This window comes from Osmerus mordax, chromosome 3 (genome assembly GCF_038355195.1).
Source record: "Osmerus mordax isolate fOsmMor3 chromosome 3, fOsmMor3.pri, whole genome shotgun sequence".
In the NCBI taxonomy this organism is placed as follows: Eukaryota; Metazoa; Chordata; class Actinopteri; order Osmeriformes; family Osmeridae; genus Osmerus; species Osmerus mordax.
This window is the reverse complement of record NC_090052.1, coordinates 5,154,192-5,173,411: the sequence shown is the minus strand read 5'-3', so window position 1 is coordinate 5,173,411 and position 19,220 is coordinate 5,154,192. Positions and strand designations below refer to the sequence as shown.

General features: G+C 41.4%; 1 protein-coding gene across 1 annotated transcript; it reads left to right on the top strand.

Moving 5' to 3' along the window:
* Positions 1 to 6,911: 6,911 nt before the first annotated feature.
* On the top strand, positions 6,912 to 18,327 carry LOC136940229 (RNA-binding protein FUS-like). Its single transcript, XM_067232290.1, has 11 exons — positions 6,912 to 6,924; positions 7,144 to 7,333; positions 11,045 to 11,079; positions 14,227 to 14,262; positions 14,517 to 14,626; positions 14,880 to 15,009; positions 15,523 to 15,645; positions 15,956 to 16,067; positions 17,315 to 17,415; positions 17,909 to 18,044; positions 18,192 to 18,327. The coding sequence occupies exons 1-11, from the start codon at positions 6,912 to 6,914 to the stop codon at positions 18,229 to 18,231; spliced, it is 1,026 nt and encodes a 341-aa protein (XP_067088391.1). The 3' UTR covers positions 18,232 to 18,327.
* The last annotated feature ends 893 nt before the right edge of the window (positions 18,328 to 19,220 follow it).

The following is a 19,220-nucleotide window of genomic DNA, read 5'->3' as shown; positions in this document are numbered from 1 at the left end:
CTCATGAGAATCTTTATGAAAGATATAGATTCTCAGCAGAGTGAATTACGTATCTTTGCCAGCTTCTTGAGCCGTATATTGCCAATGCGACACATCTAAGCCGTGCGCTCAGTCCCACTATATATAGCGTTTCGTTATTTCGCTACCTACTTTTATAGTGAGGGTGATGCGGAGAACCTGAGCAAGAACACGGTCTGCCGCGCAATTTGCAAAGGATTTTCTTCAATGGCTGTTGCCACCATATTCTGATTAATGGAGTGATGAAAAAGAGATATCCAAAGTGCCCTTTGTAAAAACTTTGGACTCTAATATCTTGACAAAATGAAACAAGGATTTTCATTCTGTCTTCATGCAATGTTCTGATTTCCGTTCTGGAAATGTATGCAAATTATATCATATTTTACAACTTAATGCATCATTTGCTCATTTAAACATACATTTACAGGAAACTAGTAATGAAAACAATATTTGACCTAATATTAGTTATCAACTGGGGAGGTTTCATGTTGATATGTTATCCCTATTCACTGGGGTGTCTCCCCTTAACCCATTCTGTTGTCCTTGGGTTGCTTTGAGCCTTTTTCTAATAATTTCCATATCAGAAATGTGTGTTTCTTTCAACCAAAACATTTCAAACCAAAAAGAACAATGTGTATGGTACCATACAATGCTCTTCACAAGTTAAATAAATGAAACTTTCACTACTTTCATTGAATTTGGATGTTTCATTCACTTTTATAGCATTTTTCAAAAATAATAAATAGGACATTGAAAGAAATGGTGAAAACCCCCACAAAAGACTCAAAATGCACAACAAAAAAAGCCACAAAAAGGTATAAAAAGACCAAAACGTAAAACAAAGTGTAGCAAATACATCCTTATGTGTTCTCCCTTCACTAGGAACACAGAAACGCCAGCCTTGTTTTTTTTTTATTAAAAGCCTCTTATACTCTATATCAAGCCTCTTATACTCTATATCGAGCCTCTTATACTCTATATCGAGCTCCAGGGTTCTTTTATATAGGGCCCTCACATGGTCTGCTCCAACCTGAAACAAAGAACATTGTCCCTTTGCAAGGCATACTTGGAGAAAGTTGAAGGTGTCCATTTGACTACTGTGTTTCAAGGTTCATTGCTTATAATTTGTGTCTTTGTCTTGGCCTTGAAGTGGAGGCCTATAGGCTCAGGGGGAGGAAGACGTTCCTTTAACACCGCAATTTAATCAATTGAGTCATATTTGAAATGAGCACTGTAAGGACTTGTGTCTCATGTTCAGACCACCACCATTAGCAAGTCATTACAGACACTTCAATCACAGCCACACGTTCACACACTCTTACCATCTGTGTTGCAAGTGGTAAATAAAACTCAAAAGTGTACCCCCAAAATGCTCTCTGAGCAGGCAGACACAGTTTCCTGATCATCTAGGACCTCCACTTGAGAAAGTAAATGGCACATTTGATCAATATTCAGCAACCACATATGGCATACATACTACTGGCGTATGACTATTAGTTTCACTGTTACCTCTGTATGGCATAGTGGGACAACAATGGGTGGTGGCAGCAACACCACTGTATTTCCTGTCACTGCAGAGAACAGTAATACATTTCACTCCTACAATATTCATAAATAATTGTTGAATGAACATGGTCACATAGACCACATAGATAGTCACATACTTGAAACATACATATGCTTGGGTTTCCGAGCTGCTGCCACCAGGGTCTGAAGAAATGCCCCCTTCCACTCCTTCCATCATGGGGCGACCCTGATAGCTGGAGAGGGCCAGCTCCTCAGCAGGAATGAAGTCCTGTGGAGGAGGCCCCCCCAGTTTTCCTGCCTTCTTTTTCTTCCTGTTGGCTGCAAGCAATTTCATTGTTCTATAGGCCCTTTGTAGCTATACCAATATCCTACAAAAGGGACTGACTCAGGCAATTCAGCCTTGTACTTGTTGGCCTTAAAATATGTGCAAGTAGGTATTGCCTACTGCCATTTACCGTTTTGAATTATGGTTTTATATTTATTTTTTATTTGCTCCCACGATCGTTTGCCACTGCCAGGGTTGCAACTAAAATAATACAGCAACAAAAGTTTAACGTTATGGAATGCACACGTGTAATTATGGTCACATCTTGTGCCTGGGGCACCGCACAAGATATCAATAAGTCGTGTAGTCATGTAGCTTACGCATTTACAGCGTCTGTTATTTTCTGCCAGCTTGGTAGCAGCGACTTTGTTGATTTTTGTCTGTAGTATATGTCTGTATTCCTGATATGTTTGTATTACAATATTTCACGCAGGAGGAGTAGACAAAGTTTGGAAGATTATTGTCGGCTCCTCCTGTGTGAAATATGCGGCTCTTGTTTTGTCCATGTTTGCAATTGGACATACGGTGCAAACACCGCCCTTTTATGTGAACGCGCACGTCTCTAGATTGGAAAGATCTGGGTTGAGTTATAGTTGATAACCGCCGTCGTGATACCACTTATCGTGATTGCGATTGTTACGCTTCGCGTAGCCGGGTAACTGAAAGTGATCCAGAGCATGTTGATCTTGATTCGTAGTACAGGCCCCAGGTTAGTGCTAATTGATATGTTACTATGGTGATTTATCGAAAGTTGCTTCCACGAACCAAAAAGTGGGGCGTTTTTTATCTTAGCCTGAAAATTAGCTCGCTAAACCGCTTAGCGAGCTACGACGAATACCCCCCTGGTCCTTGAGGTCTTGAACTTCTGTGAGTATTAACCTAGGTCTGGAAACAATGTGAAAAGCCTTTGATTGTAGGAAATGAACAATATTGTAAACTATTGAAATTCTAATATATTTATTCATAAATATCAAACAAAGGGTTCAGAAAACTCTGTGTTGATAAATTTGTCACTTTGGCCAAAATTAGTTTTTTAGCCACGAAATACATACAATTGTGTCATTTATTTACAAATATTTACTGAAGGTCAAGATCAACACTACAGTAAGATCAACACAACAGTACTTGTGTACTGTACTTATCTATATTATTTTATTATATTTAGATACAAGATAATGGGTCAAAGAAGGACGGGTTGACAGATTTCTGTTCCCCAACAATGCATATTTTGAAAATACAGCACACACCTCCAACTACTGATAGTGACAATATAAAAAGATCTTAGAAAGCGCTGCCAAAAGACCCTTTAAGTTTCCTTCTGGTTGGCCAAAGTGCCTCTATGATCCTCCTGATTTTTCCGTTGCTGTTCTTCTACACTTCTATTAGCTACGCTAGCTTAGCTAATATTTTTCAATTTTCAGCCAAGGTCAAATCATATAATATGACAGTGTCAAACATCGGCCATGCTGTTAAACAATTAAAATGCGAAGTTTAATAATGGATTAAAAATCGATATGCTCAGTTTAATTATGGGTTAACACGACAACGCGAACGTTTGCTGATGTAGCCAAGCTTTTTGTAGTTTCTTTCGAGATAACTTTATGTGGACAATAAACACGGACACGGTCTCTTTGCACAACTTGTATTTTTATGACACTTCTCTATTAGACATAGCATTCCACTCAACTCACTGGCTGTGTCTACTACCGAGCACTTGTGCACTTCGAGCACTGACTTTCAGTGCTTAGGGCACTTACACTGACAGAACCAACAGAATTCAGGGCACTGAAAGTACCCGGATGGCGCACTGCAAACGGTAAAAAAATGCAGTGTACAACGATGGACACTACTCGCCCTAAACGGGCGCCATCTTGGCTACGTAGCGGAAGAGGAGGAGCCCTTTCGGCAGCTTTTCATTTAATTTCTAAAATAATGGCGGACGAAATGACTTGCGAGCAGATTTGAGTCCGTCACTTCCGCCTTAGATTCGCGGGTGCCGCGAGCAGATTTGCGTCCGTCACTTCTGCCAAGTGGTTAACGTAAGTGTTCCATTTGAGACAGCACTAATCAGCGACGGAGTGCACTACAGATGTAAGTGCACTGTATTGCAGTGTACTGTATTGCAGTGTACTTCGTAAAGTGTTCGGTAATAGACACACCCACTTTCTTCTACCCACGCTTACCCCAGCACCACGCCTACGGCAACTCCCGAGGGACAAAACACCCCCCTTCCCGCAGAACTTAGAAAGGTCCGTTACACTGATAACACACGCCCTCCGATAATTAACGTGAAGTGATCAATAATGGGAGATGAACGCTGTGGCTAAAATGTATGCTTCAAACGACGGGACAGAAGATAAATTGATCGACTATACACAATAAAGGCAAATTCTTTCACACAGTGACAAGTGGTTGTGATCACTTTTGAGGAGTTTAGCTCTACCTTGGATACATTTACATTTACATTTATTCATTTAGCAGACGCTTTTATCCAAAGCGACTTCCAAGAGAGAGCTTTACAAAGTGCATAGGTCACTGATCATAACAACAAGATAGCCAAAAAACATCGCGAGTAGCCAAAACACGAAGCACACATTGTGAACAACCAAAGTAAGTGCCAAAGGGAAGAACCATAAGAGCATGTAGTTAAACAAGTTACAATTAAACAACATGAACCGCTATAAGTGCAAGTGTACCTGTGGAAAAAATTAAGCAACAGTAATAAAAAACAATATATCACAGCGAGAACAAAAATTTAAAACAGTTACCTCTAACCACAAGAGCAACAAGTCTCTAAGCAAGAGTCATTGTGATCCTTGAGGAAACTAACATCGGGTCAAGCGAACCATTCCTAAGTACCGTTGTACTCCCGGAACAAGTGCGTCTTGAGCCTTTTCTTGAAGGTGGAGAGACAGTCAGTATCTCTGATGGAGGTGGGGAGTTGATTCCACCACTGGGGGGCCAGACAGGAGAAGAGCTTGTGTTGGGACCGGGCGGTCTTGAGCGGTGGGACCACAAGGCGGTTGTCTGAAGAAGACCGTAGGTGACGGGTGGGGGTGTAAGGCTGCAGGAGAGACTTGATGTAGACGGGTGCAGTCCCGTTCACTGCTCGGAAGGTCAATACCAGGGTCTTGAATCTGATACGGGCCATGATAGGTAGCCAGTGGAGAGAGACGAGGAGCGGGGTAACATGGGAGCGTCTGGGTAGATTGTAGACCAGGCGGGCCGCTGCGTTCTGAATCCTCTGAAGAGGGCGGGTTGCACATGCTGGGAGACCAGCGAGCAGCGAGTTGCAATAGTCCAACTTGGAGAGGACAAGTGCTTGGACTAGCAGCTGGGTGGAGTGCTCAGACAGGTATCTCCTGATCTTCCGGATGTTGTAGAGGGTGAATCTACACGACCGGGAGACCGCAGCAATGTGGGCCGTGAGGGAGAGCTCGTCGTCCATGGTAACCCCAAGGTTCCTGGCAGAGGATGAAGGGGTCACCGTCGCAGATCCCAGGGTGATTGAGAGATCGTGGGAGATGGAGGGTTTAGCCGGGATGATGAGAAGTTCTGTTTTGGCGAGGTTCAGCTGGAGGTGGTGCTCGGTCATCCAGGCGGAGATGTCTGTGAGGCAGGCCTCAATCCTAGCTGAGATCCCCGGATCGGTCGGGGGGAACGACAGGTACAGCTGCGTGTCGTCAGCGTAGCAGTGGTAGGAGAAGCCATGGGATATTATAAGTCCATCTAATGGCAATTCAGTATGCATAAGCCACTTTATCTCAGTATCCGATTGCACTATGTTGACCATTCACGCTGCTCATTCTATTCTTATTTTTATATATATTTTATTTTATATTTAAATTGTTGTATTCTTAGATGTTTAGTTCTTAGAAATGGTTAAACTTTTGTACTTTTACTTAATTTAAGATCTGTATATGTTTAGTGTTTTGCACCTCCCTGCCACAGCAAATTCCGTGTTTGTATAACATACATGGTGAATGAACCTGATTCTGAATATCGGTGTAAAGGGATTTCAAAATAATTTAATTCCAAATGCATTTTGAGTTTAGTTGTGTCTAACACAACAATCCAACTATTTAGCTAACTTGCTAACTTTAACTCACTACGACCACTGCAGTTGGTCGCCTCGATACACAACAAACTATGTCAAACCGATTACATAAAAGACAGAGGTAACGTTAGATTTAATGGCACAAATCCACAATCTCCTCCTCTCTGGGTTTTCTTTAGATAGAACAACAACCATCCGGCATTTTGGCAACACAAAAGCAACAAACTCAAAGAAAATGTATGACTTTATAATGGGTGGCGGGCAGTGGAAAGTCTTTTTTGCCCTCCAAGGGGGCGTGCCCCTTGGAACGTGACGTCACGTGAAAACTATGAATTGGGGCAACGTCTATAGCGCCACCTATGGGCAATGGTGGTCCATTTGGGGTGTGGTAGTTACTCTTGGCCTATAATTTCAATGTGCCAAAATGTGAACTTTTTACCATTTGGATACCAAATCGGAAATGCATTACCACAAATATACACCAGGGCCTTTGCTTGAAGCCAAGAAGTGATGGGTGGTGGCTTGGTCAGGCCAGCATTGCCAGAAAGCTTTGGATGTGTGTGTCCGTTTTTGCTTTGTGGCAGGCCGCATTGTCCTGCTGAAAGATGCCACTGCATTGGATACGGGAATATCGTATCCATTAAAGAGTGTTCATGGTCTGCAACAATGCTTAGGTAGGTGGTATGTAATCTACGTAAATGGCAGGACCCAAGTTTTCCCAGCAGAAAGTTGCCCAAAGCTTCACACTGCGTCTGCCAGTTTACATTAAGTCATTTAGCAGACGCTCTTATCCAGAGCGACTTACAGTACAGGGACATTCCCCCGAGGCAAGTAGGGTGAAGTGCCTTACCCAAGGACACAACGTAATTTTTTTGGCACGGCTGGGAATCGAACTGGCAACCTTCAAATTACTAGCCCGATTCCCTAACCGCTCAGCCACCTGACTCGCTAGTTTACCTTCTTCTCATAGTGCATCCTGGTGCCATGTGTTCACCAGGTAAGCGATGCACAAACACCCAGCCATCATCGCGATGTCAAAGAAAATGTAATGCATCAGACCAGGCCACCTTCTTTTATTGCTCTGTGGTCCAGTTCTGGTGTTCAAGTGCCCACTGTAGGCGCTTTCGGCAGTGGACAGGGGTCAACAGGGCTACACAGCCCCATACGCAACGAAAGCTAAAGCTTTGTCTAAAACTGTCTTTCTTCTGGCCCTCAGGATATGGACAGGATACTCCGCCTATGAGTGGCGGTGGTCGAGGATATGGGGGCCAGGATGGAGGTTATGGAGATCATGATGGACGTGGTGCTAGGGGCCGTGGAGAGGATGGAGAATATGGAGGTCGCGGGGCGGATCAAGGTTTTGACCGTGGTGGCCGTGGTGGACCAAGAGGTAGAGGGGGCATGGGGTAAGCATCTAAAGACTCTTCCTCCTCCCCACACACACACACACACATCTGTTCTGTCTCTGTCACCTCTTGAACAAGTCCCCCTTCAAAATATGTGTCCGGCAAGTATACACAGTGCAATCGTCTTTCTCTTTTTAGCACTCACATGACTGAGACTGAAAGTGTCTCTTAAATTCACACACACTGATCATCTTCATGCATCGTGAACATCAGTCTTTAGATTCCAACTCATAAATACTCACGCTGGTAGGCGTTCTAATAGGTTCACACTGCATATGGAGCTACATGTGAAGGTTAGAAGCTGGAATGCCTGTAAATGATGAACAGGGGCCCGTTCTTCATACGTCGCTAACTCAGTTAGCTGGATTTGATTGTTGACGATTTGTCATTATCTTGGATTGTTCGGTTCTTCGAAGCTTATTCTGGACTTGCTGTCATAGCAACAAGTCCTTTAGCTCAAACCTGCTCGGGAGCAGGCTTATTTTATGTAAACAAGATTTGATAGCGACTTTATAAGCAGAGGTGATACAGGAAGTCTGTCACAGCCATGTGTCGTCTGTTTTTACGACAAGAACCTGTTGCGGAAGGTGCAAAAATAATTAGCAGAATTAAAAATGAACCTGAATTAACCGCGCATTGCGTGATAGACAGATCCTTGAGCACAGCGAGACTGGCTAGCCTACTATACTTTTTGAGAGAGATCGGTTTCTCGTAAGGGTGTTATTTACATCATTAATTTGTTGTAACGACATTAAAGACGATAAAGTAATTATGAAAATAAGAAAATACAAAAACAAATAGGCCTTGCCTACTGTAATAAGCGATAAAACATTCAATGTGGTCACTACTATACATTTACATTTAGTCATTTAGCAGACGCTCTTACCCAGAGCGACTTACAGTAAGTACAGGGACATTCCCCCCTGAAGCAAGTAGGGTGAAGTGCCTTGCCCAAGGACACAACGTCAATTGACACAGCCAGGAAACGAACTGGCAACCTTCAGATTACTAGCCCGACTCCCTCACCGCTCAGCCATCTGACTCCCATTTGACACTCATTTGTCTGCTACTTTTTGCCAGTCCTCTCTCCTGGACTTTGCAGACTTTGAGGTGTTCCCTGCTGTTTTGATTAAATCTTAAAATTCGGAGTAACCTTCGAGCAAGCTCTTGCTTTGTTGGCTCTGTTGAGTACAAAAACGGGGCGCTCTTTTTGGCCATGGTGAGCAGCCAATAGCAGCGTTGCTCATTAAGGTTTCTACTATCGATACATACCCCCTTTGAGACCAACGCATAACTCACTCCAGCTATACCAATCATAAACAACATGGGTGTGAACCTAATTAGCCAGATCATGATTAGCAAGATGATGTCATCTTGGATGTGTCAATTGAACTCGGGTGTAATAAGCGACGTACGAAAAACCGACCACAGGTCTACACAAATGGATCAATTTGTACCTACAAGCATCATGGTTTGCTGCAGGTGCAGTGAACAATGTGGTCAGTACAAACCAACATATGCTCTGATCTAGTCACATGTCCAAATAGTAAAGAAACCACTCTCTAGGGAATCAGCTGGTTGGAGGAAACCTCAATGATGTAAAGAAAGACGTGTCATGGAATGCTGTCATTTGTAATCAGGGTTTTTCCTTGCTTAAAAATAGTCTTAGGTGGTGGGTCGTGTAACACCACAGACATAATGACCTAATGGAATTTGTACCAGTTAAGAATAGATCAGAATCAATGCAGCACTTCCTGGGGGAAGGATAGGAAAAAAGGATGCCATAGTTGGTAGGAAGTAAGGTTGCCTTTGGGAAAGGTACATTGCTGGTCACTATGCATATGAATGCTGGTAAACGGTGCTCTTGGAGGTGTGACCAGCTCTATGCTACTTCTATCTCTGCTCAGGACCCCAGGCGAGCTGTGTTTTATCCATTTGGACACAGAAGGTCAGTGGACCTTGGCCTAAGGCCATTGCTTGTTTGGGTTGTAATTTTCCCTGGGAAATTAGCATTACAGCCAACCGGATTGTGGCAGTTCATTGGAATCAATACCTCTCTCTCCCATCAGTCTTAATAGATAAATGTAATTAATTTGTCCCAAACAAGCTGTATAACAAAACAATGTAATTTCAGAAAAAAAAATTGGCTAGCAAGCAAGCTATGAAACCTTTTCCATGTCTGATGTGATTATTTTGCTATAGTAAAAGTGGTGTGCTTTTTAGTTTTAAAGGATTCAAAGAAATGTTTAAGGGAGCAATGGGTTTGGGTATAAATCCAAACTTTCCACAGATATCGTAGAATTCTAAATGGTCTATCCAGTACAACCATTGACTGTTACAGCACACGGTCAGTCAAAGGCATTCAAAGCAACATGGCACCACTCAACTTGCTTTTTTACCATTTAAACATTTAAGGTGTTAAAATGGCTTTTCCCCCTTCTATCTAATCAATATTGGCAAATAAACTAAGTAAAATCTGCTGGGTTTGTGAAAGGAATGTGTGTTAATATGTGTGGCATTATATTTTTTATGTGGAAGTTTCCTCGCCAGCTACTGCTAGTAAAATATGACAGTTTTTGCAACTGTATAAGGTCTGAGATTTGATTTACTTTGCCTGAGGGGAAGTAAAACATTTAAAAGACTTGAATTTCTTGAGATTCTTTTTTTGGGGGGGGGGGTGAAGTTGCTTCTTTTCCAGGGCAATATGTAAAACATGCCAGTCACATCTGTGGGAAGGAAATAACTTGTACCATGTAATTACTTCATCAACCCTGTAAATTTAGACAGATTTACATATTTAAATAGATGCATGAAAGAGAACATGACAAAGTATGTTGGTCAGCACTGTGGTCAGTATAAAGGTGAAAAGACAATATGTGCATTGATTCTGTCCACACTCATACACATTACATGACATCGTTATCACCCTGCTTCCCCTCCTCCCCACCTCTAACACAACCCCCTACCCACCCCACAGGATCACTGTGATATAATGCTTTAATGAATCTCTTAATCTCCTCCTAGGATATTGCCTCTCCAGGGTGGGTTTATTTATTTTTTAATTAGGGGAGCAATAGAAAGAGAGGACATAGAAATGAATTTAGAAAGGATGAAGGAATACTCAAGGGACATGCACCTTGAACACTGTCTTGTAGGAAATACACCACACACCAAAGCCATATATTTATCAAGAGAGTGTTGAGGATGTTCACAGAAGCTACATTTTTGGGTGAAATCTTCCTTCCTTGTTTTGAACCCAGAGTTATGCATCTGTTTGCAAAATGAGTACATTGTAAAGCATCCATGTCACAGCAAATCCAGGAATCAATGACCTTTGGTATGGGGTTTCTCCTTGTAATGGAGATCATCACAGTTAAAAGTGTCCACACACCAATAAGGCGTGACTGGATGTTCTATTAAGTCTTTGGTTTAGAGTTCCATTGTAAGAGTGGAAGACTGAGATCATGGGAAGCAAACAGACAAGGTCATTAACTGATCCTTTGTCCCAAATCTCTGACCACAAGGAACACGTGAAAAAAAGATAAAGCCTGATCTTGGTTGAAGAGACAAGTGAAGGGTGAGAGGGGTAAAAAGAGGGCAAAGATGGGTTTGGATACGGAAAACATAAAGAGGGGAGGAAACCCCAGGAGAGAAATGGCTCGGTCAACACCAACCTTCAATGCGTGTCGCTTTTCTTTCCTTCTTCATCAGAATGGGCGATCGAGGAGGATTCAATAAGTTTGGTGGTAAGTGGCAAAACTCTTTAAACAACAGGTTTGATAGTTTTAAAGAGTCAAAGCTTAAGAAATAAGGGATTTGAGTTTAAAATGTTGAAATTATTAGAAAGTGGACAGTGTTCTTTGTCTGTTGAATTATTTTGTTGTATTAGGTGTGGTAAAAGGTGAACACTACTGTTGAATGAATAACCTCTAAAGAAACCACTGTCGATAAGAAAAACAAAAGTAAATTATTTGTCAACGTGCATTGGCAAGCTTATCAATTCAGCACTGACTGTGAATGAATAGCATAATATTATTGCGGTGAGATTGGCACCGAAAAACTATGTGTTCCTAGTTTTTGTAATGTCTGAGTAATGGATGGATGATGTCTGGTTATGGAAGAAGCACCTCAATATGCTGTGTAGTGTGGCATGTTTTGCATGTTTACTCTACAGGTAAGAACAACCTGTGTCTTTGTGTGTGTTTACCCTTCACTATAAAGTCCAGTAGGGGGGACTAGACTGTAATACAACAAAGCCTTTTTTCGCCTTTTATTGTGGAGTCACTCAAATATTTTTTGACTGACTGTTTCGTTCAGGGTTCTCGTGCCTAGCTTGCTCATAGTTTTCTCTGCTCTGAATCGACCATGTGTTGAAAGTAGATGTTACGTTTGTCTCATTTGTTGTGCCAAACCCTACCTCTCAGAAAGGTCCATGTTATATGCAGAACCCTACCTCTCAAAAGTGCCTTGTCATATCCAAAAAAGGATCTGATCTTTGATACTCTTGCATGGTGGTATGACAATCTTAAAATGAAGGAAACATTTTAGATTCTTAAATAAGCCTGAACACTTATAGGCCTGAGCACTTATTTCTCTTCTTACAATTTGTTCACATTGGCAAGTTCGTTTTAAATAAGTTGATCGTAAAGCAGATTTATTTTTATTATTGGTTGGGGGTTTCCACATAACCTGTCATGTTAATCTTTAATATACACAAAATAATTGATGAGCTGTATTCACTTGGCTTCCACTTGTCATTTAATGGTATGAACTTGTGTGTTAAGGACAGTACCACAAGGATCCTCCGATGTTTGATCTTTAAGAAAAGCTTTTCGCAGATGCCTGTCCGCAAAATGTAATAAATGGTGGTAAATCCTTTAATATTTGTTACTGCATGAGTTAACAAGTAAGTAAAATATGAGCAGATTGTTTTGTCCTAGTATTTATTTATTTACTTTTGCACATAATTTCCAATAGTATTTGAACAACTAAATGCAGTTAGGACAATTTCAAATGGTTCACTCAGTTTTGTTGCATAAAAGCTTTATTTGTACAACTAGTTGCATTACGTTGTTACTAACAAACATGGCACATTTATCAACTTATGCTATCCCAAATACTAAAAGTTTAACATTGGTATTCTTTCATTTTGAAGATTTGATTCTAGAATTCATTCTCAAAGAAGGAAGAAACTCAAAACATAAGAAACTCAAAGCCATAATCATCAGGTTGTCAATCTACAAATGAGCTTGCCTAATATATCTGTGCATTATGGCCTCTACAAAGCCAAAAGGTTCATTGTTAGTTTCCACAGACGGATATGGAAGAAATGGTGTTGCAATGTGAAGCAGAGTTGGGTCAACTGCTCAATTGCTTAACCCTTAATAAGTGGGATAAATAAATATTTATCCCACTTAGTACTGCTAGTTTATGTACCCTTAGTATAGTTAGTCCACATATTTAAATTTTAGGTATATGTTTATTGTATGCACCTTCCTGCCAAAGCAAATTCCTTGTCTGTGCAAACTTTCATGGCGAATAAATCCCTTTCTGATTCTGATACAAGGCAGAAATAATGTAATGTAATAATGTAAAAATATCCCCCATACATAACCATAGACGTCAACAGTAAAGGAATGGCATTGTAAAAACAAAGCTTCATACTTTAGTAAATAGGAGTGGTTCACTGAAAATGAGGGGTTAGTTGGCACATTAAAATAAATTTTGAAGTGTTACAATGTACAAGGGTTAAGAACGTTTTCAATTTATCTGGGCCGTTTAACTGAATAGGAAAATGTATACTCTCTTGATCTCACACTGAGGAAACTTGACTGAATATGTTCCATGTAAATGTGTTCCCAATCTATGAAAATAGATACATAAATTACCATAACTAATTACTACCATGGACAGTGTCAGTGTGTCCCGAAAGCCAGAGGTTTTACTGAAGATGCTATAATAGTCAGTGCATGGTGGGTTTGTGCAATGTTGAGAATAGTCTTTTAGGTGCTTGCTGATTTATTGCTGAGTAAATAATACAGTTGTGTTCCGTGCCTGTTGCACAACAAAAAGAAAAGTCAAAAACAGTCAAAACATTAACTGAAGACTGTTTTAAAGGATACAATACAATTTGCATCAAAATTAACATGATGTTCAAAACTTGGTTCCATTAAGTGTTGCTGTGTGTAATGTGACCTACTTTCGCTACATATGAAGCTTGTTGCGGTTTAGATGTACTAAGGCCATGATGTGTGGGGTTATAATCCACATGAAGCAACAGGAACTGGATGTTGTGGTGTGCTTGCGTGGAGTACTGTGTGTGCATGCGTGTGCTGGGATAAAAACTGGAATGGAGCACTGCAAAGTACCAAATGTGAGTCATGAAACATCCGATTTAAATGTGGTCCTAAATGCTTCCACAATGTCTACTGTCCTATTGGAGTACTGAGTTCAAAGATTATAATGTTCCTTTACCACACATATCAAATTTTGCTCTTGATTAAAGGGTGCTTTTTTGGTACGGTATGTGGGAAGGCATGGATGATCATTCAAAACGTGATATCAAGAAGTTGTGGGTTAGTGTTAGTCTAAAAAAAACTGTAGGACAAATAGGATTGTTACCTGGATCTGGTGGTTTCAAGGTGATATGACCAGTAAAGATGGTTCATGTGATCCATCCCATTTTGTCTGGTTGGAGAAATGACCCTCACACACATTCCACACTGAATAGATTGCATTGTAGAGTGAAAGGGGGAAGGTTATGGAACTTAATCGTGTGTGTGTGAGAGAGAGAGAGTGGAAAGATATGGAACTGTTAAGTAGCCTGTCTATAGGTTCTAAACCACAATCTCTGCTTTGTAATACATTCATATTTATCTGTGCTCTTCCTTAAGGTCCAAGGGACCAGGTTACTGGGGGCCCCAACTCCAGTAAGTACTGACCTGAATTGTAACTTTTTATGATGGTTATGGTCAAACCAACTACAACATGGTTTCACCTTTCAAACTTTCCTTTCATACAAAAGTAAATTGCCAGGACTATCTCAGATAAATGGATTTCCATTGATAAGATTTAATTGTAGCTATGCTGTTAGCTCAATGTTTTTAGCAGTTGAATACTATTGCAGTTTCTACCCTTTTCAGCTCTGATTATACTGGCACCTTCCTGTCTATGTTCCCAATAGTGCCAGACCAGGATAACTCTGACAACAACACCATCTTTGTACAAGGCCTTGGAGACTCCTATACCGTGGACTCTGTGGCAGATTTCTTCAAGCAGATTGGCATAATCAAGGTACAGCCCCATCCCACACATCAAACGTACACTACGTATCGCCTTCAAACACCTGCTTCAGTTTCTATTAGTCATGTGCATGGGTTAGGGTTAGGTGGTACATATCTGCAGTGTAATAGTTCAGACAAAATTAATTTTGGTAAATATAGAGACGATGCAATTAAAACGTAACAAAAAATAACACCAAAGAGAACACTGTAGATACTAAGACACATTCCAGGGACATTATTTTCCTTTTCACCTCCCTTCTCAGATCAATAAGAAGACGGGCCAGCCAATGATCAACCTCTACACGGACAGAGAGTCAGGGAAGCTCAAAGGCGAGGCTACCGTGTCTTTTGATGATCCCCCCTCAGCCAAGGCTGCAATCGACTGGTTTGATGGTAAATGTCAGTGATACGACTAGTGAATGTGGAAATGATTGGGTCAGGTGATAAAATCCTGATAGAATCTGTTACAATGTAACATTTCTGGTATATTTTCTGCACGGATCTCAAATACCAACATTGTGCCTGGTTGTAGGCTGGGAGGCGCCCAGTTGTTAATATGCTGAGTCCTTGAGTGGTTGTATTGCTATCCATGAATGCTGATGAGTATGGGTCAAGATGTGGTATAGTTAGTTGGTTCCTCACACTTGGGTATAAAAGATAATGTGGATCATTGTTCTTTCTCTTCTTATGATCATCCTTTCTTAATTGAACAATTAGATTCAGAACCACAATTTCAGCATATTTCGTTCACCCTATTTACAAAAGCATTTCAGCTTTCCTTGCTTTTGCTTTGTGGAACTTGTGCCTAAGACCTTTGAACAGTACTGGATTTATGAAGTGGTGGTGTCAGAAGTCGTCATTTATGCTGGTAATAAAAAAAAAAAAATGCCTTTGTCATCTTTCCAGGGAAAGACTTTAACGGAAACCCCATCAAGGTGTCCTTTGCCACCCGCAGAGCAGACTTTGGGGGCAGGGGTGGCGGCATGAGAGGAGGTGGTCGTGGACGAGGAGGTGAGAATCAGCTTGTTGGTGAGTTCATGTGTGAGGTTGCACAAGGGGATTTTGGTAATGTGTATGTGGTAAGTCTGCTCTTTCCAAACCATTGCAGTTGAGTCCTGTGTTCGATTCCTAAACTAGTTGCTCATCTGATGCTGCTCATGAATATTGTTGTCTTGGATGTACTTTTATTTCAGATTTAGACCTGTAATTCTTTGCGCTAATGAGCCATAATAACGAATGTGGTGAAATGTAAGGGCACATCTGTGTAATAATCAAGTTGGCATGCTTGTGATTGAATGTATTGACACTAATCTGTGGACGCGTTTTCCTGTTCCTGTAGGCCCGATGGGTCGTGGTGGGTTCGGAGGAGGCCGAGGAGGTGGATTCTCTGGTGGCAACGGAGGAAGTGGTGGTGGACAGCAGAGGGCTGGAGACTGGAAGTGTTCAAACACGTGAGTGATCTGCTTGTGTCAGTTTGTGCCTCACCACCTGCCCGCATGTGTGTTTATTATCAGTTGGGAACGTTACCTAAAATTAGTAATTAGTTACAGTTACTAGTTACTTATTTCAGAAGTAACTGCATTACTTTACTAGTTACTGCATAGAAAAGTACTTAGTTACAAGGTAAAGTAAGTAAGTAAGACTTTATTTAAATAGCACTTTTCATACAAGAATTGCAGCTCAAAGTGCTGCGTTACTTTTAATGTAACGCACACAGATAGTTATAATATTTTAGTGTTGCAGTGGCACAGTGTGGGACAAGACAACTGTAAAATGTTATATCATTGTATGTTGCTAATTAGTTGCCTGAAGGCAACGGACTCAACTGTTGACATAGGTCACATGTCTTGACAACATACCTGGCAATCAGTCTGTTTAGTTCTGTCTGGCTTAGAGACTGGAAATACTTCTGTTTAAAAAAACAAGCCTCGGCTGTTTTGATGAAGTGGCTCGGACTGCTTAATCAGCGGAGCTAGCACTGGGTTCTTTTACGATTAGCTTTTTGGAAGCCAGGTGGCTGAGCGGTTAGGGAAGCGGGCTTGTAATCAGAAGGTTTCCAGCTCGATTCCCGGCCGTGCCAGATGAAGTTGTGTCCTTGGGCAAGGCACTTCACCCTACTTGCCTCGGGGGAATGTCCCTGTACTTAATGTAAGTCGCTCTGGATAAGAGCGTCTGCCAAACTGACTAAATGTAGAAGCGTGTTGTTTTACTAGGTGCTTGTGAAGATTATAATTACTAGTCTTCGCAGTGGATAAAGTTCTCACACCTGCACACAAACTACAACTAACCAGTATTTTATCCTTGATCTCGACAAGGGAAAAATAATGTTGATATTTCCATGACAAAAAGCTTGCATGGTCCGAACTGTCGGCCAGTTTGTGAGCTAGTCTAAAATGGGGATTGATTCATTCATACATTGCGTCGCCGTAAACTTGTTTAGGTTAGATTAAAAACAGGAAATTGGGGAATTCATGCAAGAAAAAAGTAACGAGTAACGAGCCCATTTAAATTTCAGTAATGTAACTGCGTTATTTAATTGAAAAAAGTAATTAGTTACATTACTAGTTACCGCCAAAAGTAGTGGAGTTACAGTAACGCGTTACTTTGTAATTTGTTATTCCCAACACTGTTTATTATACATTCATCAGTGGGGTGGTGGTGTTTTTTCAGTTATTTTTTGTGTCTCTTTGTGACTCAGGGATTGTGGCAACTTGAATTTCTCATGGCGTAACGAGTGTAACCAATGCAAGGCGCCCAAACCTGATGTGGCTGGAGGGATGTCACCTCCTTTGGGAGGAGGTAAGGCTAACCACCAATTATTTGTTTGAACTTAGCTGCCAGCAAAGGTAATGTTTGATATGAATACTACATTCAGTACAGGATTATTAGCTTTGAGACCACCAAGACACTACAAACTGTTTTTACAATGCACCATTTCTCTGTAGTTGGCTGATACAGCTACATATAAGGTGTTTGTTTTGTGATGCAGGTCACAACAGCTAATACATTTTAGGTTTACTAGATGGCTCAGATGTGACATGTGCACAGCCGGGTATAAGGTTACCTCCAAAGTCCTGTCAGTTTTCTCAGAACTGGCATTTCCTGTTTTTGTTGGCCAAGGATCATTCAACAAGATGGCTTTGTGCCTAACAACAAATGCATATACACAGGATTTACAGCGTAAATGTGTGTCCACAATACTGGGCCAGGTTTGTGTATTTAATCATTGGACACTGTCTGTTTGAAGCAATGTCTCGTTCAGTGCAGTTCTTCGTCACTTGTTTTTTCTCAGGAGGTTACGGAGGAGATGGAGGCAGAGGCAGCTTTGACCGTGGAGGCTTCCGGGGCCGGGGTGGGGACAGAGGGGGCTTCAGAGGGGGCCGGGGGGGTGACCGGGGAGGATTCGGGCCTGGCAAAATGGACGGGAGGTGAGGGATTGTCAAGTGTGACCATCCAAACACACAGATTCTCTGATGCAGAGACACACACCAAGTTGCTTGCCTTGTCATGATTGTTAGATTATATGACCAAACTCCATTACCATTACTGGAAAAGTGAAGTTGAATCTCTTGCAGGGGAGAACACAGACAGGATCGTCGAGACAGACCCTATTGATCGACAGTCCAGGCTGGAACATACCTTCACATTTCCTTCAACTCTGTCCCAGTGTACTAGAATCAGCACCGATTCCCAACCTGCCTGGGAGTAGCTACCCACCTGCAACCCCAACTCTTTTATACATTTCTAGAATCTGTTACTGGCAGTGTGTATTCTAACCATGTGTAGAAATGACACATTGTTGGTCTGTCTCTCTTCCTTACAAGTAGACACACACTCACTGATTTCCAAACCTCTGTATTTCCTTAGTTTAGTGTCCCTAATTTGAAGAAAAAAGCTGTTGTTGAAGATACATATTACGTTGCAGTAAATGAGGTTGCTTGGATTATTTACCGTTTGATTTTAAATGAAAGTGTTTATAAAATAAAACGACTAGCATAGTTTTTCATTTTTTATTTGACACGGCATTTTGATAACTAGTCTATACCTATAAACTTTTCCTCTCTGACGTGAAGAAGCTTTTATTCTGGACTGTGATACAAATACTAGAAGACTTCATCTCACATTCCATCTATAGACTGGAAGTACCCTTGTGAATCAGTTAAAACACTGCATGAGTGATTGGTTTGTTGAAGCAATACTATTGGAGTCATCAGCTCTTGCAGTTTTAGACAATACAGTATATATGCAGGGTTTTTTCTGCATTGAAAAAACTGACCGTGCGTGTCCACTACAGCGAAGCAAGCGGCGAGTCGGCTTCCAATTCATTTTCAATGAAACCGGGTGATGCTCCCACAATGCCCTGCGCGAGCGTCAACGCCCGGTTTCATTGAAAATGAATTGAAAGCCGACACCGACGTGCCGCCCGCTCCGCTGTAGTGAACACGCACGGTAAGGCGGCCTGCCTTAGCCTTTTCAGAGTAAAGGTAAAATTACTTTTTACTTAACAAAACGAGCCCAACACGAAGTAGCAAGGTGAACACGTGTTACAACAGTGCAAGTGAAACACCATTAAAATAGAGATTTTCACAACTTGCATTTAAAAG